Source organism: Onychostoma macrolepis, chromosome 08 (assembly GCF_012432095.1).
Source record: "Onychostoma macrolepis isolate SWU-2019 chromosome 08, ASM1243209v1, whole genome shotgun sequence".
NCBI classification, from domain to species: domain Eukaryota; kingdom Metazoa; phylum Chordata; class Actinopteri; order Cypriniformes; family Cyprinidae; genus Onychostoma; species Onychostoma macrolepis.
In genome coordinates, this window is record NC_081162.1 from 24,797,111 (window position 1) to 24,824,269 (window position 27,159).

The 27,159-nt window shown below is 37.1% G+C and overlaps 2 protein-coding genes across 6 annotated transcripts; both read right to left on the reverse strand.

Moving 5' to 3' along the window:
• Window positions 1-1,854: 1,854 nt before the first annotated feature.
• LOC131545986 (macrophage mannose receptor 1-like) lies at window positions 1,855-17,962 on the reverse strand. 5 transcript variants are annotated; one of them, XM_058785245.1, is made up of 5 exons: window positions 17,859-17,962; window positions 3,762-4,010; window positions 3,603-3,665; window positions 2,606-2,728; window positions 1,855-2,475 (listed from the first exon to the last, which is right to left on the reverse strand). In XM_058785245.1, the coding sequence occupies exons 1-5, from the start codon at window positions 17,902-17,904 to the stop codon at window positions 2,423-2,425; spliced, it is 534 nt and encodes a 177-aa protein (XP_058641228.1). In that variant the 5' UTR covers window positions 17,905-17,962; the 3' UTR covers window positions 1,855-2,422. The 5 variants fall into 5 exon arrangements, 3 of the variants coding, with proteins under 3 accessions (XP_058641228.1, XP_058641226.1, XP_058641227.1); XR_009272559.1 differs by lacking the exon at window positions 17,859-17,962 and adding an exon at window positions 12,845-13,845 and having other exon boundaries at window positions 3,603-4,010; XR_009272558.1 differs by lacking the exon at window positions 17,859-17,962 and adding an exon at window positions 12,097-12,689 and having other exon boundaries at window positions 3,603-4,010.
• Window positions 17,963-19,233: 1,271 nt separating this feature from the next.
• On the reverse strand, window positions 19,234-24,826 carry LOC131545885 (uncharacterized). The gene is made up of 8 exons (XM_058785087.1): window positions 24,087-24,826; window positions 23,840-23,889; window positions 23,290-23,401; window positions 22,860-22,988; window positions 21,137-21,242; window positions 19,840-20,106; window positions 19,571-19,690; window positions 19,234-19,369 (listed from the first exon to the last, which is right to left on the reverse strand). Exons 1-8 carry the CDS (start codon window positions 24,093-24,095, stop codon window positions 19,341-19,343), a joined length of 822 nt encoding a protein of 273 aa, XP_058641070.1. The 5' UTR covers window positions 24,096-24,826; the 3' UTR covers window positions 19,234-19,340.
• Window positions 24,827-27,159: the final 2,333 nt, after the last annotated feature.

The window sequence follows — 27,159 nt, forward strand, 5'->3', positions numbered from 1 at the left end:
TGTGGCGTTGTACAGTATAATAATACGGTGGTGCCAGAACTGCAGCTGATAGAATGTACACTGTAGCACGATACTACGATATTTCTTAAAAAGCAGATCGTGGAGACATTTTTATCGTCCACGATCAAAAATGGTCATATCGCACAACCCTAGTGTCGACCTTCATAAGTCAGGAAATGGCTACTAGAAAATAGCCACTCGCCTAATCTTGCCCATATCTACAGTCAGAGGACGAGGACCCAAGTTTATCTTGCCACCACGCACAGTGAGGAGGATGGTAAGAGAAGTAAAAAAAATCTCCAAAGCTCACTGTTAGAAACAAGAGTTAGAAAGGAGTGGCATCTTGGGGTCACAAAGTCTCCATAACAACCATCAGACGCTATCTACATGCCAACAAGCTGTTTGGGAAGCATGCAAGGAAAACGCCTTTTCTCACCTACAATCACAAAGGTAAACGTCTGGAGTTTGCTAAGCGGTATTGGGACTTCAACTGGGACCGTGTGCTTTGGTGAGATGAGACTAAGATAGAGGTTTTTGTCAAGGAACACTCTAAGTGGGTCAAAAGATGAGTATGATTCATGCCCACTGTGAAGTATGGTAGAGGATCTGTGATGCTGTGGCCCTGTTTCAAAAAGGGGGTTGTATGAAGTATTAACATCAGGGGTTCCAATATTTGTGGCACATATGATTTCATGTAAAAAACAAAATTCATAATGTGGGATTTTTTTCCACTGAATAAATGTACTTCAATTAGGGTTGTGCGATATGACGATTTTTGATAGTGGACGATAAAAATGTCTCCACGATCTGCTTTTAAAGAAATATCGTAGTATTGTGCTACAGTGCATTCTGTCCATTGCAGTTCTGGCACCTTCGTCTCAATATACTTTCACATCAGTGTTAACTCAGCGGTTGAGTTACTCTCACAGGACACTTCACTTATTCACATTCACAAAAGTACATTATTTGCATGTGCTTTAGAGCCATTAAACATTTCATTCACGTGCTGTTCTGATGTGATGTTTTAAAATGAAAGTAAACAGTTGAGAGAAAGTCGGATACGTGCCTGTATATTGTGCAGGTCTTAAAGGGACAGAACTAAACATTAAAGGAATATTTCACCCTAAAATTTAATTTATGTCGTTATTTACTCACGTTGTGCTGAACACAAAAGAAGATAATTATTTTGAAAAAAAGTGGGTAATCAAACAGTTGCTGGTCCTATTGAATTATTGAATTTGATAGTAGGAAAAAATACTATGAAAGTCACTGTGGACCAGCAACTCTTTATTTTTTCACGTTCTTCAAAATAGCATTTATGTTCAGCAGAAGAAAGAAACTCATTCAGGTTTAAAACAACTTTTGAGTGAGTAAATGATGGTATAAAAATAAAACACTATGACAGAACTGACAGACAGATGACAGAATTTTTATTTTTTGGGTAAATTATTCCTTTATTAATAAAACAACAAAACACAAAGGGAAAAATCACTCACTACTCTTGACTGAAGAACTTTAATACAGTTGTTTTGCTTTAATAATAATAATAACAATAATAATAATAAATCTATATAGTGTTTTATTTTTATATTTGTTCATTAGGGCTGTGCAAATAATCGCATGCGATTCTCATGCGCATCTCGTTAGTAAAGCCGGTTCCGTGATTGGCCTAGCTTGTCAGCTCCATTTGAAAGCAGGTGATGATGATTTACTGCCAATCACGGAACCGGCTTTACTAACGAGATGCGCATGAGAATCGCATGCGATTAATTGCAAAGCCCTATTGTTCATTAAATTTTTGAATGCTCCCATATTGTACATGAAAATAAAGTACTGTTTTATTTGTAACGTGTATCTTTGTTCTTATTTTTTAATAGCAAAGATAAAATAATGAAAGATTTTTATCTTCGCCCACCTTAGCCAAAGAATCCGGCATTCTTTTTTATATTTTGTTACCTTGAAATGCTTTGTCTTTATAATAGTTTGGCTGTAATGCTCAGACAACTTGCAAAATCGTAAAACCAACATGACAAAGAATCGTGAATCGTGATATGATATTTTTGCCACCCCTAACTTCAATTAAAGGTTGGATTTTTCTCTTTTTTTTTACATTGTGGTTCTACATTGTTAAAAAAAAAAAAAATTATTAGAAGCCTAAGAACACATCTTAACCAGGGGTACCAATAATTGTGGAGGGCGTTGTATATTTTTAAATGATGTAACATATATTATTGTAATAAAAGTGTAGCCTAAATTCATTTCAAATTAAATCATTATTTATATTCATGGTTGTTTCTTTTGCCTTCTCCTGCATTTCAACTAGAAAAGAGATGTTTATTTATGTTTTTTATTTATTTTTTCATGGTTGTTTTGCGTTCTCTTCTTGTTCTTATGTTCTTTCTTCAGAAAGCTGCAAGGTTCTTTATGCATTCTCATATTGTTTGCTGGTGAATGTCATGGCAGGGCCTGTGTTACCTGAAACATACACAGTCTGTTAGTGTGTGGACTGTCAGTTTTCAGACCAGCTATAAGAGGTTTTTTTTTTTTCATTAGCATTGGATGAAAAAAAGAGAATTGGATATTTGCTAGGCTTTTTGTGGCAGACCTTTGGCTTTGCTTCTGATGTTGGTCCTGATCACTGCTGCAGTCATGCTGAAGAGACCAACAACAATGAAGGAGGAAAAGCAGATGCAGAATAAAGATACTCCTTCCTCATGATGATCAAAGACTACAAAGCAAAAACACTGTTAACAGCATCTGCGTGGTTAGAACTGGCATTTCCCACATGAATTACTACCTTTTGTATAGGCCTATATCTTTGCAGAACACAGAGACACGAAATTAGAGGAAAACGAGTGAATGGTTTAATAATTTGATCTAAACAGCTAAAATGACTATATGAAGTTTAACAAATGCTAACATAGGGAAATTCATAATAGACCTATTAGATAGGAATTTAACATTTTGGCAGCCATTATTATAAGGTCTTAAAGGAATGGTTCACCCAAACATGACTTGCTCACCAATGCATCCTCTGCAGTGAATGGGTGCCGTCAGGATGAGGGTTCAAACAGCTTTCCACAAGTAATCCACACAAATCCAGTCCATCAGTTAACTTCTTGTGAAATGAAAAGCTGCATATTTGTAATAAACAAATCCATCATTAAAGTTCTAACTTTAAACCATTGTTTACAAGCAAAAACAGCCCAAAACAGTTCTAAACAAATATGTGGGTGGATTTTGATGTTATAGGACAACAACAGGTCGACTTTTTTTTACTGGAGAAAGCGTTATTATTACTTTACACTTCACAAGACATTAACTGACGGACTGGAGTGGTGTGGATTACTTGTGGATTATTGTGATGTTTTTATCAGCTGTTTGGACTCTCATTCTGACGGCACCCATTCACTGCAGAGGATCCATTGCCGAGCAAGTGATGTAATGCTAATTTTCTACAAATCTGTTCTGATGAACAAACAAACTCATCTACATCTTGGATGGCCTGAGAGCGAGTAAAGTTTTAGCAAATTTAAATTTTGGGGTGAACTGTTCCTTTAATGGCTGTCCAAATGTCCTGTTAGGTGAAATTTTGGTCATACCTTGATTTCCACAAGAACACAAATTTTCTTCCATCCCATAAATCAGCCAGCGACTCCAAACACCTGTTCCCGAAAACAGCATCACATTTGGCTCATCATGATTTCCATAGTTCAGGTGCAGAGGATGCCCCTTCAAACCAAACAAGCTTTCCTCCTTACATTCCCAGGTTTGCATTGGACTGAGATCATTGCAGGGCAGAAGGATAATTTTGGTCCAGTCTTTGACCTCCTCTGACCCCAAGCAGCGATTAAAAAATAGATTGAGGATTTGTGAAGAGGAAATCCATCGGAAATGCTGAGCCTCTGATGATACATCACATGGTGCAGCCTGTACCACAGTAGCATTCACTGCATACACACATTTGTTGTGGTCCTTGTTGTAGATGAGGAAGGAGTTGGTCTCTGAATCTATGGAAAATGATATTAGACACTGTAAAAGGCAGCACATCGAACATTCTATACTGTGTAAAGTTTCTTACTAAAAATCAAATTAGGAAAACATCAAGGTTACTAACTAGACACTTGTGTTGTCTGAAGCCCTATAGAATCTTAAATTCTTTGGACCATCAGGGTCCGCTTCACAGTGCCCTTTTAGGTACAAAGTCTGAAATCTGTTTATCTTTGAATGTGGTAAAAAATCTGGCTGGGGGCCTGTTGCATAAACTTAAGCCCCATTCACACCGGGCGTCGGCGTCAATAGGCTTGTTTGAGATGAGAAAAATCTGCGCAGAACCGATCACCGGTGATCACCACGAGATGCATGCCGGTTAGAAAAGTGTCCGCGTTATGTCCGCCTTGCTCTGATGTCATGCTGACTTGTGCCAAAAAACTCTCGCGATGGCGAGGCGGCTGTGTCGGATTGAGCAGTCACGCGCAGTTGCTCTCCACCGACTGCGCTGATCAAAAGCATGATGGGAAACGACTGACTGACGACACAGCTTAATGCTCATTGGTTCAGACAACTGTGATGCTGCGTTCTCTTCTAAAATGTTTTATTTTTTTAATCTGATTTCATGCTATTATGTATTTAAATTGTGCATGAATATTCCCAAACGCTATGACAGTGCGATCTCTGTGTGAGATATATGATTGTTGTCATATTTTCTATAAAAATCTAAAATACATGTTTGAATTAAAATTTCGTATGGAATTAAATAGCAAGCACTTTGAGTGTCTTGTTCATCATATTTATATTCATATAAAAGCAACAGAACTGAAATGATATCATGTTTATCAGCAGCACAGCATATGAGTGAGAATAACGCGATATCTGCCTTTGATCTCGTAGGTATCTGTTCCAATTCGAGAGGGCAGAACTGTCCGTCTTGACTGCGCTTATTTCACTCCTCCCCTCACTGCAGCCGCCTACTCTCGCCTACATTTCAGGCGAGGCGCATCTCAAACAAGCCTAATGAAAATTAAATGAATAAAAGAAGGTCTGTCACTTAATTCGATTCGCGATATGAACTAGTGCATTAAAATGCAAAAAGATGGTTTAAAAATGAATCCTGCATGTTCCGTTAGCCTCGGTATGTATGAATGGCGGAGACGTGGTTTTGTTTACTACACAAATACTGAAGCACACTACATGACGACATGAACACATGAACTTACAGGCTGTGAGAGTCACTTCATGAGAATTTTACCATTTCATTTGAGAAAACTAGCATCATATCATACTGTATACACACAGAAACTTCACTGCAACCTGTCAAAATAAAAGTGCGGTTTAATATGTAACAGAAATATATTACTCTTGTATTACTTTTGTACAGTATACTTTATATCAGGGGTTCTCAACCTTTTGCAAGCTGGGCCTCCCAAAGCTGGTTCATTGCATTTGGTGGCCCCTATTTCTGTCAAAAACCACTTCACCTCCTCTCGCAGCTCATACAACCGCTGTAACACCCGCCCCCTGGAGAGCCAGCGAACTTCAGTGTGCAGAAGCAGCTGTTCGTGCCCTGACCCCATCTCCTGGCAGAGGACCCCAAACAAACGAGAGTTTAGTGGCCGTGATTTGATGAGATTTATCATTTTCACGGATTGGTTCCGCACGTTGTCAAAAAGAACCGGCATTTTTTTAGCAGCTAGTGCTTCGCGATGGACCATGCAATATGTCCATTTCACAAGTGGAGCTACTTGCTGAACGCGAGCAGCTAGGCCACGCTCACGCCCCGTCATTGCCTGCGCACCATCCGTGCATAGGCCAACGCATCGGTCCCAAGACAAACCATTTTCACGGATAAATATATAAAATATATATATACATATACAGTGAGGAAAATAAGTATTTGAACACCCTGCTATTTTGCAAGTTCTCCCACTTAGAAATCATGGAGGGGTCTGAAATTGTCATCGTAGGTGCATGTCCACTGTGAGAGACATAATCTAAAAAAAAATCCAGAAATCACAATGTATGATTTTTAACTATTTATTTGTATGATACAGCTGCAAATAAGTATTTGAACACCTGAGAAAATCAATGTTAATATTTGGTACAGTAGCCTTTGTTTGCAATTACAGAGGTCAAACGTTTCCTGTAGTTTTTCACCAGGTTTGCACACACTGCAGGAGGGATTTTGGCCCACCTCCACACAGATCTTCTCTAGATCAGTCAGGTTTCTGGCCTGTCGCTGAGAAACATGGAGTTTGAGCTCCCTCCAAAGATTCTCTATTGGGTTTAGGTCTGGAGACTGGCTAGGCCACGCCAGAACCTTGATATGCTTCTTACAGAGCCACTCCTTGGTTATCCTGGCTGTGTGCTTGGTCATTGTCATGTTGGAAGACCCAGCCTCGACCCATCTTCAATGCTCTAACTGAGGGAAGGAGGTTGTTCCCCAAAATCTCGCAATACATGGCCCCGGTCATCCTCTCCTTAATACAGTGCAGTCGCCCTGTCCCATGTGCAGAAAAACACCCCAAAGCATGATGCTACCACCCCATGCTTCACAGTAGGGATGGTGTTCTTGGGATGGTACTCATCATTCTTCTTCCTCCAAACACGTTTAGTGGAATTATGACCAAAAAGTTCTATTTTGGTCTCATCTGACCACATGACTTTCTCCCATGACTCCTCTGGATCATCCAAATGGTCATTGGCAAACTTAAGTCGGGCCTGGACATGTGCTGGTTTAAGCAGGGGAACCTTCCGTGCCATGCATGATTTCAAACCATGACGTCTTAGTGTATTACCAACAGTAACCTTGGAAACGGTGGTCCCAGCTCTTTTCAGGTCATTGACCAGCTGCTCCCGTGTAGTTCTGGGCTGATTTCCCACCTTTCTTAGGATCATTGAGACCCCACGAGGTGAGATCTTGCATGGAGCCCCAGTCCGAGGGAGATTGACAGTCATGTTTAGCTTCTTCCATTTTCTAATGATTGCTCCAACAGTGGACCTTTTTTCACCAAGCTGCTTGGCAATTTCCCCGTAGCCCTTTCCAGCCTTGTGGAGGTGTACAATTTTGTCTCTAGTGTCTTTGGACAGCTCTTTGGTCTTGGCCATGTTAGTAGTTGGATTCTTACTGATTGTATGGGGTGGACAGATGTCTTTATGCAGCTAACGACCTCAAACAGGTGCATCTAATTTAGGATAATAAATGGAGTTTATGTGGACATTTTAAAGGCAGACTAACAGGTCTTTGAGGGTCAGAATTCTAGCTGATAGACAGGTGTTCAAATACTTATTTGCAGCTGTATCATACAAATAAATAGTTAAAAAATCATACATTGTGATTTCTGGATTTTTTTTTTAGATTATGTCTCTCACAGTGGACATGCACCTACGATGACAATTTCAGACCCTCCATGATTTCTAAGTGGGAGAACTTGCAAAATAGCAGGGTGTTCAAATACTTATTTTCCTCACTGTATATATATATATATATATATATATATATATAAAAACCTCACGAGAAATCAAACAAATGAGCGCCGTTTTCTAAAGTCTATGACACACACAAATAAACTAAATTGACATACTGCAGTTAAATTTCAAAATGTGGTGTTTTTATATTTATAACATTTGAATACAGTTCAGCAACATACATCACACGACCTGACGACCAAGAGAGCTGACAATTGACCATCACTTAATTTACCATCACCTCACGATTGAAAATGTGACACTGATTTCATATGACAGTTTAACAAACAAGTTAATAATATTAAGTCACTTACATTTTAGACGAAATAATGATTGTTTTGGTCTATTTTAGCAGCGAAAATAGATCTGATGAATCCAAACAAAGATCACAGCATAGCGCATCTCACAGCAACACTCGATCGTGTTTTGAATGATTCAGTGTTTTGAACGAATCGGTTGAGTCAAAGATTCAATGACCCATGCACAAACATCTGTCTCATTCTTGATGAATCGGCCGTTTGAACGAATCGTTTGAATGAACGACTCAATGACTCGCTTAATAAAACCGCTTATCACCTGCATTTGCGCTCACTATCGACAAACCAATCAAATTTGTTCAAAACTCTTTTTTTTAAATCAGTCCAAACACATTTGAATTTTTATTCAGGAGTTATGTATATACAAAACTATAACTTTTTATGACAGTAGTTTAGTGCTAAAAAAAATTTACACATTTTTTTTTTCAGGTTTTTTTCCTCCCATCCTGTAGCCTACTCAGTAAATGGAATATATAAAGCAGTGGTTCTCAACGGTGGGGCGCCCCACCGGTTGAGAACCACTGCTTTATATATTCCATTTACTGTCAAATTTAAATAAAACAATTAAATTATCAAAATAATTATTACAACCACATTAACCACTTAATTGTAGAAAAAATATAGGAATGTTCACACAATTTTTCTACCATGTATTAATTTAACAGTAAACCTCTGCTTGTTTGCCAAAAAATAAAAGGGTTTCATTTTAATTTGATTAAAAATAAATAAATGTTTCATGCCTTCATTTGATTATCAGAAAAAAATAAAACACACAAGAATTTCTGGAAGGGAAAAAAAAAAATTGTAGGGCCCTATTGTTCAAAATGTTGAAATTGAAAGTTTTGGACTTATTTTTTCCCTGCAATAAATGTGTTTGTTATTACACAGAGAGTAAAGTACCGAAAAAAGGTACCGGTACCGAATTTCAGGTAACGATACCTTACCGGTTGAAATGTGAACGGTACCCAACCCTAAATAGGACAGAGCACTGCATCAGCACTCATAAATAGTTGGGTATCGTTTGAATTCTGTCGATTCCGATTCTGCTTATCGATTCCAATTCTTATCAATTCCTAGTTTCGATTCCAATAAGATAAATAATCCAATATAAAAAAATGAAGTCAAACTTTTAGATGTCAAACATTTATTCTGTGTCTTTTCACAAAGCATTCTGTTGCAGTTGAATAACATGAGCAAAAATCAGCAGCCTACAGAACACTTAGGCCCCGATCACACCGAACACGTTTTTTGCAGTGAGAGGCGCCGTTTTGGAATTGTTTTCTGTTGGCGCCTCACGTTTTCGCTCCCTGCTGCGCCTCGAAACAGAAACTTTTGGTGTCTGTCACGGATTACCTGTATTTTTAAGGTTTCTGCTAATAGGACAGTTTACTTAACAGCAAAAACCAAAGATTTTAGAGCGCCCGCGCTATTAGCTTTGGTTAGACTGACAGGACAGCTGTTTTGGTGGTTGCCTAGCAACATAAAAAAATGCAGCGCACTGCTCTTTTTTAAAAGTCACCAAAAAAAGCCCTCATGGTGAAATTACGCCTCGCGTTTTCAGACCTAAAAAACGCGTTCGGTGTGATCGGGGCCTTAGGCCTACAAGAGGAACTTTTTGCCTATGCTTTTAACAAAAGTACCACAGCAAAAACAACTAGACTAATATACATTTCAAATATTAAAGTGTTAAAGACAAGTAAACAATCAGTAATAAAATAGGAACAAACAAAATAGGTCTGCTGTTCTCTGTGCTCATGCTTGCACTTCAGATGTGTGCAAACAAGGCACAAGTTCTTTCCGTTCCAACACTTAAATTGTTTAAGAGAGAGAGAGAGAGCGAGGGAGGGAGGAAGATAAACAGGTGTTTCATACAGTAGGTGCTTGTATAGGAAAAGCGAGGCCATGGTCACAACTGAGGAAGGTCAGTGCTGCAGGAAGTTAGATACATACTGGGCTTTAGTGGAGAATGTCAGCCCCACACTCAATGTGCAGTGCCTGACTCTGCACCCAGGCTTTGAGGCTTGCTGTCTGAACCCATATGTGCTACAGATATATGCCTATATGCACTTCAGACACGAGCACGGACCTCTCCAGGCCAGCAGTCAGGAGTATGTTTAGGGCAGAGATCATTTATTATAGATCAGTTAAATACTTTTATGTATAAATAAATAGTAAATTAAAGATTTGAATATTAAAACAATCTGAATAATTTTGTTTCTCAATTAAAAGTTGCCTATATTTTATAAGACAGTTTCCAGAGGAAGGAGAACTTTATAAAGGTTTTGAATGGCCCCATTTTGGTGACAATCAATAAAAAAAATAATCACAATCACAAATTGTCTTACTGTATAAAAACGTGTTTATGAAGTTTACATCAGATATATATCAAGCAGATCTGCATTTGTGGTTAATTCAGTTCAGTTCAGTTTTATTTATACAGCACTAAATCATAACGACGCGCGATAAAAGGTATCTTTTCCATGTTAATCAGAGTTTTTGTCCTAACTAGCCACGACAGCAACACGCGAAATTTCTCATTTAGAAACAGTTTCTATTTCCGCGATGTCACGGCTGGAACAACAACATACAAACTATATGACCGTAGATAATCTCAGGTGATTATATGCTTTATTCAAAGTTAAACGTGTCTAATATGAGTTTAAATATCATATTATGTGACCTTATAGCCATACTGAAAGCAACAACGGTTAGTTTACCTTGAAAATAAATTAAAGCAAAGATGTCCGTTAAAACTGTGAACTCACCGCGAACCAGAGATGTTATCATTCACTCAGTATGTACATTTAATAATGTTAAAAAGGTTTAATATTTATGAATTAGATTATAAATGTATCCATTTCGTTGCGAGGGCAGTGCGCTTCCAGAGAGAGCCCGCCCACACACGCTTTTGATTGGCTGTGATATTTGATTGATTCTGTCGCGTCGCGTCTGGTGTGGACACCCAAATTGCTTGTCGCTGGAATCTTGTCGCGTCGCGTGTAGTTAGGACAGGGTGTTAGGGTTAATTTCAAAATTTACTAATACATAAAATCAAAAGTTCAATCTGTTAAAATTATTTAAGGCACAATGACCAAACATGAATGATCAAGTGTTTGTATTAAATAACATTCACAAACATTAATTAATGTTGTAAAAAATATATTGTTCACTCACTGTAAGTTGATGTTAGATAATAACATGAAGTCATGTTGATGAATGGTATTATTGTAAAGTCTATACAGGAGATAAAATTTGACTGTACTTTCATTTAATCCAAACTGTGTAGGCTACATATTTAATTTTAAAGGGCTTTTAAAACCTGCTAATTATCCAGCCAAGAATAACAACTAGCTAAAAAAAAAAAAGCCCAGAACTGCTTTTCTGACGGACTGATAAGACAAACACTGTTAACCATTTGTACATTCTCTAAGACACATATTTTAGATTCACAATTAATTTAAAACCCTGGTGTGTATATGTCCTCCTGTTTTTTTTTACCCTAATAAAATGTATAGGCGCATTAAATAGTTAATAAAGAAACTTAATTCTAATGCTCATTATATTAGCGTTAGCCGCACTTATGCTAACGATTAAGGGCTTGTTCACACTTGGCGTCTTTTTTGATAAGAAAAATTTGACAAGAGCGTTTTTTTAGTCAAATAAAAAGCTGGCAGCGTTTTGGTTACAAATAGCAGCCGAGGGCGTCTTTTGTTGCTATAACAACAGCTGCACAGCCTAGCGCTGTGTGCTGCAGAAATGTCAGCTTTTGAAGTTAAAGTTGGCTTTTGAAATTAATGGGGAGGGTAATGTCGGTTCACAACAACGTTTGTGGGAGCGCGCCATTTGCAGCATATTTTAGACTAGATACAGTTTTGTACTCATATCATACAACTCCTTGTGCTCCGAAACTAGTATGATCTGTCTACCGGCTATCTTCTCCTTTTTTCTGTTGTTTTTGTTGTAATGGAAACGACTCGCCACTCGCTTGTCATCGGTCAGCTGTCAAAAAGGCGCTTGACGTAGGGCGTTTTTTTTCAGAAAAGTTGAACTTTTTTTCAACTTGATAAAACGTTCTGAGCTGCAGAAAAAGACGCCGGTGGTGGCGTTTTAAAAAGCGCTCAGGACTTTTTTGAAAACACGGTTTACTCCATAGGATTATAATGTAAAACAGATGCTGGCAGCTTCAGAAAAGACGCCAAGTGTGAACATAGCCTAACTCCGCTAATAACGGCTATGTTTATTTAAATCGGACATTCAAATTAAAATATGGAATAATATTCATAACAGAAGATCTAAATATTAAATTGAAACTTACCTGCTTGTACTCTTTCATTTGATCCGGGTGTCGGTCTTTAAAGTGTTTTGTTAGTTTGATGTGTTTCCTTTTGTTAGTTTGATGATGTCGCCACGTCTCAGTGCTTTTATGAAGAGAGTGCATCTGCGCACCTTTCGGATAGCGCATCAAGAACCGGGTTGACCGGGTACTTTGTACCACGGTACTTAAAGAAACCTGGTACTGTGACGTTTTCATTTTTTTAGTACCGACTTGGTACCGAAGAACCGGGTCTTTTGACAACACTACTACCATATACTACCGAAAGAAAAATACACCATCTGACACATTTAAAAACATTTAATAATCTTTCACTACCTTGCCCAACAACGGGTATAACACTAACATGTTGTTAAACGTGTTAAATTGTGAATGCTGAGCTAGATACATGCCAACAGCCTCAACTTTGTTGATCCTCTGGAGGGATCTGGAAAGGGGAGTAGGTGCAGTGGAAGACTAGACAGTGCTGCATTCTCGTAGAGCCTGTGGTGACCTGCAGTATTCCACTCTCAGAGAACTTGCTCAGGGCTGACACTTGCATATGTTGATCAGTCAGAAACATAACACCGTGTCCTCCTAACTACATGCAACGCAACGCCACAACATGTGATAAAAGGTAGGGTAAACGTACCTATTAAGCACATTTTTGTGCTCAGATTATAAAAAGAAAAAAATATTTATTATCCTATACTTGATGTCTTAACCAATTGATATGTTTGCTACTAAATACCTCCTATAATTTCAAGTCATTCGGACCATTGCACACTGAGATATGGATCTCCATGTGTTCCCACTGTCTGGTGGCCATTTTGAAAGCGGTCTAAAAACTTTCACCAAAAGAGGAGCCCCTTAAATGTGCATTTTTTAGATGTTTAAGCCTTTATTTTGGGTAAGTTTCACTACTTACTGTAAAATTAAGAGATTAATGTCCAGACTTTTGCATATTATCACCTGGAACTTGGATGTGGGAATTAATTAGAGTTAGATCCAAAAGATAGCAACATAGCGCAGATGCTACAGAACACAGTTAGCTGACTAGCTGTATAAGATTGTGTGCTACGCTAATATATTACTTCACAGGCATTACTGGCTTGTACTTTTGCATCCATAATATTATAAATTGACAGTTTATTGCTAGTCTGTGGTTTTACAGTGCTGTAATTTTTTAAGATTTCATATTATTGTAAGGTGAGCTTAAAGGGTACATTACTATGAAAATCACACAGCTTCAGTGTGACATCAATAACAATAAGTATAATTTCATAGATATTGTTAATAATAATTGTTCATATTAAAATACGTATGACCTAGACTATTTATTTAGCAAAATCCTGTCATTTGAATAAATATTACATTAAATTTATTAAAAATTGTTGCTGCTCCAAGTGTGCTCTCTTTAAGCTCTTCCACATTGAACGTCTATGTAAACACTTCATGAACAGACTTTACATATGAACTGATGGTTGTCACTTAAAGTTAAGTTAATCGATTTTCTATAGAATCTGTTAACTCAAATCTGCAGACTGGCTCTGACCTTTGGCAACTAGCATCAACTTCTCCAGACTGTAAATCTGTGGAAAATCAGGGCAAAAATTGTGTAGTGTACTCCAGCCATAAGAGACTATAGATAAGTTGATATCCATTTAAAAAGAGGCTTCATAATGAGGCTAGTTTCAGTGTTCATCCCCATGAATTAAACGTTTTATTGGTTTGTTTTATTTGATTTTTGAATGTGTTACTTAGCTGAGTGTGTACTAGTCTAGATGTTGCAATGTGCTTAAATGACACTATGAATATAACTGATCAAATTGAATGCCTTGTTGCTTGATTCTAGTGTTCTGTTTTTTTGTGATTGACTTTGTACCTTCAAAAAAATATTTTTCAATTATTCTTTAAAAAGGTTGTTTAAAATAAACAAGAATTTTTAATAAAACATGATGTGTGCTTAATGGGAACAGGGGTGTGCTTTGTCACGTAGTCGTTGGAGCCAGGGACACGAGGAGACATGGAACAAAGGACTTTATTACAACAATCTATTAACATTACAGACATTGCACTGACATCTACACTGACAACATATGACTCTACAGACATTCAAGACCGAACACTGAGACAAGGAAACACAGGGCTTAAGAACACTGGGGAGACTAGATAATTAATAACACAGGGCTGGGGACTGATTAACCAATGAACACATAACAAGGACAGGAACTCCAAATAAGGCCACGAGAGGCGGGGAAACACAAGACGCTGAGACACAGTCTGCATGCTTAAAGGGTACAAAAATGTACCCTTTAAGGACAGTACTGAACTAAGTTATCTTTTGTGCTAATACTGTTAAAACACACAATGTTTACATACAGACTCAGTTGGTTATGTCCGAAATGAAAGTAAACCGTTGAGAGAGAAACGGATTCGTGCCTGTATATTAGATGCGTGCAGGTCTTAAAGGGACAGTATTAAGCATGCAGCCGACTGTCATTAAAGGGATAGTTGACCCTTAAATGTAATTTCCGTCATTGTTTACTCACTCACATGTTGTCCCAAACCTGTATTAATTTCTTTTTTGTGCTGAACACAAAAGAAGATATTTTGAAGAATGTGGGTAACCAAACAGTTGCTCGTCCACATTGAATTTGATAGTAGGAAAAAAATCCTATGTAAACCACTGTGGACCAGCAACTGTTTGGTTTTCCACGTTCTTCAAATAGCATTTATGTTCAGCAGAAGAAAGAAACTCACTCAGGTTTAAAACAACTTTTGAGTAAATGGTATAAAAATAAAACACTATGACAGAATTGACAGACAGATGACAGAATTTTTATTTTTGGGTTAACTATTCCTTTAACGTTAATAAAACAAAACGCAAGGAGCAAAACCACTCACTACTCCTGACTGAAAAACTTTAATACAGTTGCTTTAGGAATCAGTCTATATAGTGTTTTATTTTTATATTTGTTCATTCACGCTAAATACACCTATTGTACCTGAAAATAAAGCACTGTTTGTTTTATTTGTATTTGTAATGTGTATCTTTGCTCTTATTTTTTAATAAGAAAGATAAAATAATGACAGAGATTTTTATCTTCACCCACTTTGGCCTAAATATCTGCCATTCTTTTTTTTCCCCTTTTTTTTTTTTTTTGTTACCTTGAATGGCTTTGTCTAGGAATGATAGGGAAATTAGTTTGGCTGTAATGCTCATACAACTTGCAAAATAGTAAAACGAACATGACAAAGAATCGTGATAAAATTGTGAATTGATGTTTCTAAAAAAAAAATCGTGATATGATATTTTTCCCATATCGCTCACCCTTAATTGAAATGCTTTTGTCATTTAAAATAAAATTAAATATTTTTGTGTGGGAGATTAATATTTTATTTTAACATAACTTTTTGTACTAAAACCAATATCTTGTGCACTAAAAATGTCTCAATGTAGATTTGGTGAGCTTAATTGGTACGTTTACCCTATATTTTCCATGTTAATCGGAGTTCTTGTCTCCACCTTAACCCTTGATCCATTCAAGTAAGAGTTGAATGCTGCTTGTTCTTGTGACAAATTGGGTCCAGAATATCCTTTGATGAGCCAAGGCAATAGTGGATACTCTCCTGCTACTAGCACCTGAACTCCCTCCACATCAATTGTAGCCTGGGGGTGTCTCTCAGGGTGTCTGATTAATACAAATACAGCAAAGGTCATTTACTGTGCCAGTCAAAATATTCAACACACCTTGTGTTTTCATTATCTAAACATTTTTTATTTTATTAAATGGCAGATATTTTAGCATGTATGTGAAATTCTTTCCCATTCATATTAACTTTAATACCCCCATTACTTTCACACTGTAAAAAGTGGTAATCATTAATTGTTACTTTAAAGAGCTATTTCAACTGGATTTAACCCATAAAAAATATGGTATGCTGTTGGTATAATGTTCAGTTATGTTAAATAATATTTTTGACTAGAATAAAACCAGTGAATTTACATGTTACCATTGTCTTGTAGAATGTGCAGTGTATAGTTCATATTTACAGCTTTAAGACATTGAACAACAATTGTTAGCTTTGACCACACTTTTAATGAAAACATTTTTTTTTAATGATTTATCACAACTTTGTCAAATAAATTTAGATTACCTATTTCTGTTCAGATAATATTGTTTTCTTTGTTGATTAAACATCATTATTTTGTATTTATTCAAATTTTAGTTTTAATTAAAAATCTTAAGGCAAGCAGGTCACAGTACTAATTCAGTTATCATCACACTGGGAAAGATGCTGAATGGTAGGCTCACCTGTACAAATCCGAGGCTGCAAACACAGCTGCATCATGGGCACTTCCAGGAGTGCCAATGCAAATGTCTCGTATCATGCACCTGTCATCAACAAGGGCCTGGAGAACAATAGATGGCCACCCTTTGCGATTAATGTAACCACGGTAGCCTTCCGTCGGGGGAAGAATAGGCACATGCGTGCCATTCAGCGCACCGTAAACCTGTGGCACAAGATGCACCAAGGAATTGCGGTATGCAATATCATTGGCCTCCACTACAGTCGGCAGTCTGATATAACGCCACATTAATTTTGCTTTAATAGCAGTGCACACAGCGTATACACGTAGATGGACGGTAGTTTTACTAACCCCGAACGTTTCTCCCACTACTCTCGGCGCAGGTTGCCAGCTTGTAAAGGGCGATGGCAATCCGCTTTCGGGTTGGAACCGGTGGTCGTTGGCAACCTGTGATGGGTGCAACATCAGGACCAGGACCAATGAATCCACACAAAATCTCAAACGTCAGCCATGTCATTCTAAAATGTTTCAGCCAGAGACTTTCTGTAAAGTGTCTCTCCACCACCTCCTCCCAGAACGTCTTATTGCGTGGTCTCTCCAACGCCCATGGGCTTCGTCGCATTGGGGTAGTTTCTTCGAGCTCTAGGCCTATCAGACGAGCAATTGCTTCATTCTGCTGTCGTCTTCGGATATTTTGTACAATTGCAATTATTTGTGAAATTAAAATAACAGTAAGCTGACAAATTTCAATAAACTGTCTGAATACTCTCTCCATTTTTTTTTTTTTTTTTTAGGTAGGGGATGTCACGTGGAAAACAAAAGGTAGATCATTTGCGACATACATAAAATGATGTATGGAAACGGCTCAAGGGCAGATTTCTTTCTTTACACCAAAACTTATGCAATAATTCGTTTTCGTCATTCGTGACGTCATCACGCACACCACTTCATCGGTAAAACACCAGTTGGATGGAAACAGGCTGGAGACGGCAAATATAGCAAAGTTGTTTTCCCGCACATTCACTTTGTCGATAACAAAACAGCGCAAAATCTGGATGGAAACTTGGTTAATACTGTTATTACAGAGCAACAGATTTGTCAGTTAAGGTGTGTTTCAAATTTAAATTATTTTTTAAAAAATAACATTTTCAGTAAAATATTGATTCAAGTCCTTAAACAGTGTGCCATTAAAGGGTAGATTATTGAACCACTGTCCAGTGAATGAGACCAATTTTTTACAAAAGGCAGCAAAAATTGTATTGATTCTTTGAAAAATTATATTCTATCCATGTACTGTAAAATATTGAAAAAGCATGCAAGCATAAAGGTGTAAAAAGTTATTAGACGATGCACCTGTCGTTGTATTGTAATCTGGGTCAAATGCATCAGGCTAATCTATACAAAAACACAGCAAAACTATATTAACTCGAGGCAAATGTAATCCACTTACTGAAAGCTGATGAAAGGGCCAATAAATAGATATAAAGTTGGTTCATCCTGTCGTAGATTATAGACAGCTTTCTGAGATATACATACGGGCGAAGAGTCTGACATAGAGACTTCCTCTGTGTTAATTTGGAATATGCAGAGTAGATGTGACAAAGCAGAAGTGGTTCTCATGACAAACCTTAACTTCATACTTAAACATTTCTGCTGGATTTGCAAAATGAGGCTGATTTTAAGAGCTAATAAGCCTATTGTTCACCAGCTAAGGCTGATGTAATGCCTGCTTCCATATGTGGATGAATAACTTATAATAGATGCACCTAAGAATTAAAAGCTCCTAATTTGCGCAGTTTAAAGATGTTGTGTTGTTTTCCTTTCTTTCTAAAAGGGTTGTGGCTATCAGGACAGATCATCTGGTCTGACGACACAACCACAAGCTTACAGTTGCCATATTTGTGTATGTATCACATAAAGTTAAAACTTGCACTTAGTTAAAAGCGTACCATAGCATTTTTATAATTTGTTTTGAATGAAGGATATTATATGGAAGCTTGTTTCCACCACAGAATTACAAAAAATTTAATGACTTTTTTCCCCTCAGAATTGTGAGCTATAAATGCGCAATTCTTAAAAAAAAAAGAAAAGTCAGAATTGTGAAGTGCAACGGCGCTACATGTCAACACGCTGCCCACGAGGCTATCGGCGCCAACAGAAACAGCTATTTTTACCGCTCCAAAAACGGCACCTAGTGGCAAAGAATGAATTCGCATTTTCATTCAGACCAACATGAAAAGACCAACAATTGGGCGGGCAATATGCTGTTTCATGTTGATGTCAACATGAAACGGCTTGGAATTAGTTTTAAAAATGACTCGTTTCAGTGATTCAGAGTTGACTCTTTCTTTTGAGAGACAATAATTTTATACATGGTGCACTTTCAGTTTTAAAACTTTGCAGGATGTTTTCATTCATTCAGAGCTGTGTTACACTGCATGAAAGGTAATTTTCAAAAATCCATAATAGGGGCACTTTAAACTCAATTGGGAAATGTAAACTTAGAATTGCAAAAAAAATATTGGATTTGTGAAATAAAAAGTGGCAATTACCTTTTTTATTTATTTGTCTGTGGTGGAAGCTGGCTTCCACAGGATAGATTATTAAAGAAAAAAAGACTTTCAAAAATTTGTATTAAAACAAAGGTTATTGAAGTATGTTTTACAAGAAAATAGGCAAATTTTTCACTTTTTATACTTCAAGATTTCTTGTTTAATTCAATGTGTTAAGAACTTGCTGTTTCTTTAAAGCAATTTTCACTCAAAAATAGCTACATTTATTAATTAATAATTACAAAGTAAATCCTACACTATTTTTTTTCTTCAGTGTAAATGACATTTTATTTGTTTTAGGAAGATGAGAAGCTGCCCCCCTCCAGATCAGATCATCCTTTATGTCTGTTTTACATAATCAGTAATCCGCTATATATTATTCAGACATCCACATAGTCATTATTGGAATCTGTCATGAAAGAACATAGAAATACATGTTGTTTTTCTCTTGTACATCAATATTTACATTCAGAGAGTAAATCTGTGTTGAAACAAATTAAACTGCTATTTTGAGTTTGCAGTTTGATTTAGTTTAGGTTTGATCTGACTGTGGTCATTTCATAATATCCACTGTTGCTATAAATTCATGAATAATTGACAAAACACACACCTTGTGCATTGCTTCTAATGATGGTCACAATCACTGCAGCAGTCATTACAATGACACCAACAACAACGAAGGAGAAAAAGCCAATGTAGAATGAAGATACTCCATCATGATTCTCTAAGACTGCATGAAAATGATAAATACAGAAGATGTTTATTTATATGTGTACATATTATATCTGCCATTGATTGTACATACAGAAAATGATCATAATTTTTGTTATCTTTCACAGAAATGCATCTATAGATACATCATTATTTTATCAGACTGACCGTAGGTCTCACTCAGCAGATAACTTTCATTTCCAAAGGTAATGATCTCATGTATACATGTCAGGGAAACAGGAGGCCTCACAGTGATGTTAAACACACACACTTCATGTGTAATGCATGCTGGGTTCTTCAGGGTGTAGTTCTGTTCATAGTCCACTGACAGCTGGAAAGAGCTCTCAATAAACCTTCTTCCAAACGAACACATGACGATCACATGCTCTCTGTCCTCCATCTGCTGGTACACTGTGATGACGGGCACTGGAGCATCTGAAACACAGACGTGATAAATAATCAAAACGGACAAATGTAAGCGTTTAGAAATAAGACATATATTTTGTACACAAACAAATAAGTCAGACATAAAAACACCTAAACATTTGATGTAGAAACCGTTTTCACCCAGAAACTGGTCGTAAATTTCACAAAAAATTAAAAAGAAACAAACACACTGAATTTTTAAATTTTTAAGTACACTCTAAAAAGGCTGGGTTAAAAAATAACCCAACCTTAACCCAGCCGCTGGGTAACTATGGGACAGAACACGCGCTGGGTTGTTTTGACCCAAGTGCTGGGTTGAGCCATTTGACCCAGAATGCTGGGTTGTTTATTTAACCCAACCAGTGGGTCAGGTTAACTGTGTTGCTGGGTTAAACATTACCCAAACATTGGGTTATTTGTTGTCTCATTGCCTTGCTACGTTTATATTTACCAATATTACTACTAATAATAATAATAAATAACAATCACAAAGAAATGTAAAATTATTATTTTTCTGTAATACAATTACACAACACAAAAAAATGCAACTGTAAATATAAATTTAATGAGTTTTCACATTTCTTTTTAAACATTTTTTTGAATGGGTGCTATACTGTTACGCATTACACCCAATCCCTACAGACACAAATATGTTTTTTGTAGATCAGTTTCTTTAAAACACAAAACTTTGTGAACTAGGTACTGTAGATTCCTATTCTTTGTCAACATTGCAGCATCATAACACTATGAAATTGATTATTGCCACATGAGAATCAGTCCAAACATTGTGCCATTAAACCTAAGCCAAACAAAGAGACCTACAATAGACAATACATGTGACAAAAAATTAAAACGTTACAAGTGGCCAGAAAAAACTGTTGCCCTCAAATACTTCACACATGAAGACTCATGTCCATCAATATGATATACTGCATGCTGGAGAAATTTCCTGGAAGGAAGATGTTAGTGTAGCTAACATCAAGCACAAAAAAGGACTTGAAAAAGATAAACAGCCTCAAGCAACAAGTCTGAAACAAGCCTCGTTTCAACGGCGTGGCCTGAAACAATGGCGAAGGTGTGGGATGTCGCTGTCTCGTCACCAAGGCACAAAATGCACAGGACTGCATCACCGTGTTGGTCCCCACCTGTTAATTACACGACACTTAGTCTTGCAACATAACTTACATTTTTACAAGTTGTAACATTTAAGTTGACTTAAATAAATAATGTTTAAGTGTATTTTATGGAAATCAGCCAAACCATCAGGGTTTTCCTGTGAACTGGGTCTGGTAAAGGTTGCTCAAACTAAATATTTATTGTGTTACTGATTTAGGTTTCTTTCTGCTTACTGGCACTTCTTGGTTGTCTACCTAAATTTCATCCAACCAACATGGCATAAATGATGGATGATGATGGTCAGATCCGATCTGTGTGGAGCACTGGCTGTTGTCAGACATTCACTGGATTATTACAATTAATGACAAAATGAATGTTTGGAAATGTAAACTGATATTTCCTACTGACACACTACAGCAAAAGATAGAAATAACTGACTTAAAACCATTTTAACTGTTGAAAATACTAGTGGCCTAAAACTTTTGCACAATAGGGCACAACGGGGCTAAAGGTGTCTCGGGTAAAAGGCACCTTTGATATTATTTTCATCTAAACCACTAGATGGCACAAAAACATGGCGTAGCACTTTGAAAAACATTCGCTTTTCAACATGCACGATTTTATTTGTCTGATCTTTGACGCGATCGTGCGCAGAAGTGCAAAGTTGATTCTGTGCTTACTTGATCTTATATTTTATGTTTTTTAAAATGTTGTAGATTTAAGTAGCAAATGAGAATCGCTAAAAATAATGCATATATTTTGAGACAAAGGCCTTCTTTATGATTTTCAGTTTTGCTTAAGATAATTAAAGCAACAGTTTTTAAATAAAGAAAGAATATGTAAAAGTATGTGTTTGGGGTAAAAAGCACCACTGCTGTTGGGGCTAAAGGCGCAGTAATTAACATGATAATTAAAAGATGGCTGACTTTTCCATTTGTTCACATGACATGGTTAGATTTAGATGGTAAATATAATTTATTATGTTGATATAAATATCATATATATTATGTATGTGTCCATATTAGAGATAATCACAATGCTTAGAATTAAACCATCATATTTAAAAACATGATATTTATCATATAATAAAATATCATTTGTTGTTAGCCTACTACTGTAAATATATTTTCAATTATTATTGGATCTCCTTCAATACTTTCAGAATCTTTACTTATTAAAATGACTTTATTTCTGTATTTTAAAATATATTTTTTATATTAACATATTTTAATGACAGTAGGCCTATATTTATTGAACACCTTTTTTTTTTTAAATTAAGCAGAAAACAGTACAAACTTTGCTAAAGTGATTGTTTTTAACAAGTATTAACTTAGACATTATAAAAAAAAAAACATTATTTTAGCTGAAGTATTTGTATCAATACTGTGTGCCCTGTGTGTGGGGTAAAAGGCCCCCTTTGTCACCTCATACATTTATAAGATTTTTAAACAAAATAAACAACTTGAATGATTTATTTTCACACAAAATCTGTTGCTCCATTAATGTTCAATACAACGTATATATTTTTTCGGAAATTCTACATTTTAATTGCGCAGCGCTGTGAATACCAAATTTTTTCTTAAGGTGGGCCTTTAGCCCCGTTGTACCCTACTGTGTATACAGTAGAAAAAGTAAAAGAAACTTACAGGTTGTACGTCAAATGAATGACTTCCAGGATTCTGTGGTTGTGGGTCTGAAGACCTTTCCTCCGTTCTTGAATATTGATTGGGGAAGCAGAGCGGGCAGGACTTTGAAAGCACTCTTCCTTTTAGCATCTAAACCATAAGAATAATACAGTGCAAGCTGTGAAACTGATCTCACAATCAAAGATGTTAGTGACGTTCTGGCAGAGGTGCTGCTGCTGTGTACACTCACAGAAAACAATGTGCTCAAATTTTAAAGATGTGGGGCAGCTCCTGTAATATTGCCTTGACTATCGACAAAGACATCAGCTCTCAGCGATATCTCTGACTATCGTCAATACACTATACTATCGTCTATCTGCACAACCCCACTAACAATTTAACCATTTCAAATTTCTGTAAATGAAACCATAAAATGTAAATTATTTCTTACCATGCCAAGTTTTTCTAGAAGCCTGGGGAACTCCTTCAAGATTTCTGGGATGCTTGTAGACCCATTACTGCGAATCCACCATTTCTCAAATTTTTGGGAGGCAAAACAAATTCTGTAAAATAAGGATGAAAAACTGGGTTAAAAGCTAGCAAAACCATACAGTATGCCAGCCTGGAAATCCAGTGATCTGCCTATTATTCATCAATCTCAAATACAAATTGTTATTTCTAACAGTAACATAAAGAACACATTACATGCCCTGCGTCCCAATGTGCATGCTATCCACCCTATCTGCCCTAAATAGTATTGAAAATTACTACTATCACATAGAATTTAGGATGGATAGTATGCACATTGGGACGCAGGAATAGCCTCTCTAACTTACTGTTAACCTGGATAAACTTGTGTTCTGATTAAAGCAACAAAAGCATTCACTAAAACAGAGGAAGAAGGACCTCAAACACCATGAGAGATTAAGTCTAACTTTAGACAAGATTTTAAGTAAAATATTTAAGAATATTACATACCATTTAAGAATAATATTACATACCTGCAATATTGTGGTTTAACGTTAAGGGTAGCTAATGCAGCTAAAGTTACCTGAGGAAAAAAGAGTGCGAAAATAAGTTATTGTTGGATTCGGCACGTCGCAGACATTTACTTGGAAAAAAAGACCTTAAAAGATAAATTTTAGTACGAAAAGATCTAATTATGAAAAAACATTACAAAGCCACACAGAAACTTTACACAGACAGTAAGTTAACTGTTAGTTATTTCTGACCTAACGATAGGTATACCTTTTCCATGAGGCGTTAAAATATAAAAGTTTGCACGCACACACACATATATATTGTGACGGGAGGAGCCAACGACAGACACAGTGGGTGTGGCGTCAGGCCTCGGAGAGGCTTTTATTAACAAAATAAAGTGTCCAGGGAAAGAAGTGTCCAAAATAAACAGGGGGTCTGGTGTCCTCGTCGTGCTGCGGGGCTTGTGCAGGAGGGCAGTGTTCCAGGAGGGGAAGGGTCCAGGGAAGGGGCGGAGTCCGGCGGCCGCACGCGCTCCCACTCGGGTCCGGGGCGCGAGGGCGGCGGCTTCATCACAGCGGCGGCTCTTACACGTCGTCCACGGCCTTTGGCAGGACTTGTACGGCCCGACATCCTGGTCCGACGGCCGTAATACGGGTGCGGCTTTCGTCCGGACCGCGGGTTCGGCAGCTCACGTCTTCGGTGGCGCGATGTCCCTCTACGCACCCTTCCTGGACCCACGAGGACACCAGCGTGCATGCACGGGGGAAGAGACCGGTCTCTCGAGGAGAGGCGCGCTGGGCATTTAACAGCGGCGGTGATGAGGCTTCATTCAGTCCAGCTGTGCCTCATCACACGCCGCCAGCCCGCGTTGATCCCACGCCCCTCCTCTCATCCACCCACTCCAGTCGGGAGCCTGGTGAAGGGCGGCGAATAAGGGACGGGGTGGTGATGATAATGAGGGGGAGGGCCACTGATCCGTCACAATATATATATATATATATATATATATATATATATATATATATATAACTAATATATAGCCTATATATATAACTTTTATATAACGATAAAGAGATTGCTGAGGCCTTTTTTATCAACAAAAAAATGTAGGCGGCTAACGTTTCACAGAATAACGCTATTAACCCCGCACAGCGACAGATCAAATATTACATTAACCGTGAAATCAGTGTGTTCTCACCACAGCTTATAAAAATAGAGGTAAATAATCATATTATCATATTAATTTACCTTATAATCCTGCTTGCTGCGAGTTGCTTGACCGTCTGACGACGAGACGAGTGAAGAATCCAGAAAATTCGATGAAGAGGAATAAACAAACCGGTTGGGTCAAAATAACTCAACCCAGGTGTTCAGTGGTGAAAGAACCCCTTGCAGTCATTTGACCCAGCACTAACAACCCAACTATGTGTTTACAGTACTGCAAACAACCCAGAATTACGACCCAGCACAATTAACCCAACAATGTGTTTACAGAAATAACCCAGCATTTTTAAGAGTGAAGAAAATTGAAATATTTTTCTTGCAAAACATACTCTGAAAATGTGTTTTATTTACAACTTTTGAAAAACCATTCCTTACAGTGTTATAAGATAATTAAAGGGCTCATATGATGCGATTTCAAGTTTTCCTTTCTCTTTGGAGTGTTACAAGCTGTTCATGCATAGATAAGATCCCTAAAGTTGCAAAGACTAAAGTCTCAAACCCAAAGAGACATTCTTTATAAAAGTTAAGATTTGTCCACGCCTTCCTAAAACGGCTCATTTAAACACGCCCCCACATGTCTACGTCACTGTGTGGGAAGATTTGCATAACAAATCTTTCCAAATGTTTACACAAAGAAAGAGGGCGTGATTTTTATTCTCGCCATGTCCTGGAGATGCTGTGTTTCGCTATGAAAGCGAAACTACTTTGTTTGGGCTTCCAAAAGAGGACACAACTAGAAATCAGTGGTTAAGTTGTATTTACAACACTGTTCCAGAACAGTTCAACCCAAATATTAGGCTTATTAGGATTATTGTTTACTTGTTGTTTCCAGTCATATTGTGTCCCCCAATATGGATTCAGAACTCAGGCAAATTTACCATGAATTTACTTTACCTTGTTGCACAAATCTTGTATCAGGCCTTTGAACTGCTATTAAAATGATATTATGTAGATATTAAATAGGAAAATGTCAGATTACATACCTGTCATTGAAGGGTGATAATCATTGAATAATGAACGAGATGAATCTATACAAAACGAAGGCAGAAAAACTGCATTATTAAAAATGTAGACACAAAATATGAAGAAAAATTGTAAAGGAATCTCATGTACTTACTAATGAGTGACCAAAGGGCCAGTAGAAGCACATAAAGCTGCTTCATGTTGTCACCGATCAGACCGAAGATCATGCACTGACTCTGTCAAATGTCACATCTGTCAGCTTTGATTTCAAAACAGATTTCTCTGGAAATGTAACTCAAGATCATCTGCACATTCATGAGGAACTGAAGCACACATAACCACAGATCTGTAGTGGCTTTAAAACCAATGTCATTGTTAAATTATATCTCTTACTTTTACATTGTAAATGTCTCAGATATAAACATGTCATATACTATGTCAAGTCTCTCTCTCTTTAGTTTGAGGCTGTCAAAACTCTGACGCAAAGAAAAAAATGTATTCATTGTTTTTCTGTGACAAAATGTGACTTTAAGCTAGAATCTGGGCATAATGGGCCTCATTTATCAATCTAACGTAGAAACGAGCGCAGATACGCGCACACAAATCAACTTACAACAGATTTCATGTGTGATTCATGAAACATTCATATGTTGCCAATCCCACTGTACAAAAGATTGTCTATGTGGCAGCAGAAAACAATCGTTATTTGAATATCACGTCCCTAAAAACACCAACGTTTAGAAGCCTCGCCCTAGAGTTTACGACACGGAGAAATGAAACCAGCCAAAAAGAGGACGTAATTTCATTAAAGAGAAATTGATTTTACTCCAAAAACACCTGTTAACCTTGTAATTGCAAACAATAGGCTACATTAATTTATGTAATTTATATGTATATTAAAATACGGGTAAATATAAACATTATAGCCTATTTAGTTCCCCTCACTCCACAACAAATATTTTTAATTTAATGGTATTCAAAACAGAACAAGAATGAAAAATAAGTAGTTTTAAAGTTATATATTAAACTGTAAAATAAAACACAAATTAGGCTATAGTGGCATTCATTATACACAGCATACAAGCAAAACTGAAACGGCATTGGGCTCACAAGCTTGTTTCATTCCACAAGAATCCAATTCCATTTTTGCCAT

Bases quoted from the DNA above. Each gene is read 5' to 3' on its own strand.
- LOC131545986 (XM_058785243.1), bottom strand. From the start codon at position 17,904: ATGAACCAACTTTATATCTATTTATTGGCCCTTTCATCAGCTTTCA. The intron at 4,011-17,858 runs GTAAGTGGATTA...CATTTTCCATAG, and splicing joins GGCCCTTTCATCAGCTTTCA to ATTCAGAGACCAACTCCTTC. The intron at 2,729-3,602 runs GTATGACCAAAA...TTTGCTTTGTAG, and splicing joins GTGTTCTTGTGGAAATCAAG to TCTTTGATCATCATGAGGAA.
- LOC131545885 (XM_058785087.1), bottom strand. The intron at 21,243-22,859 runs GTAAGTTTCTTT...TGTAATTAACAG, and splicing joins ATTCATTTGACGTACAACCT to GTGGGGACCAACACGGTGAT. The intron at 19,691-19,839 runs GTCAGTCTGATA...ATTTTCATGCAG, and splicing joins TCTGCTGAGTGAGACCTACG to TCTTAGAGAATCATGATGGA.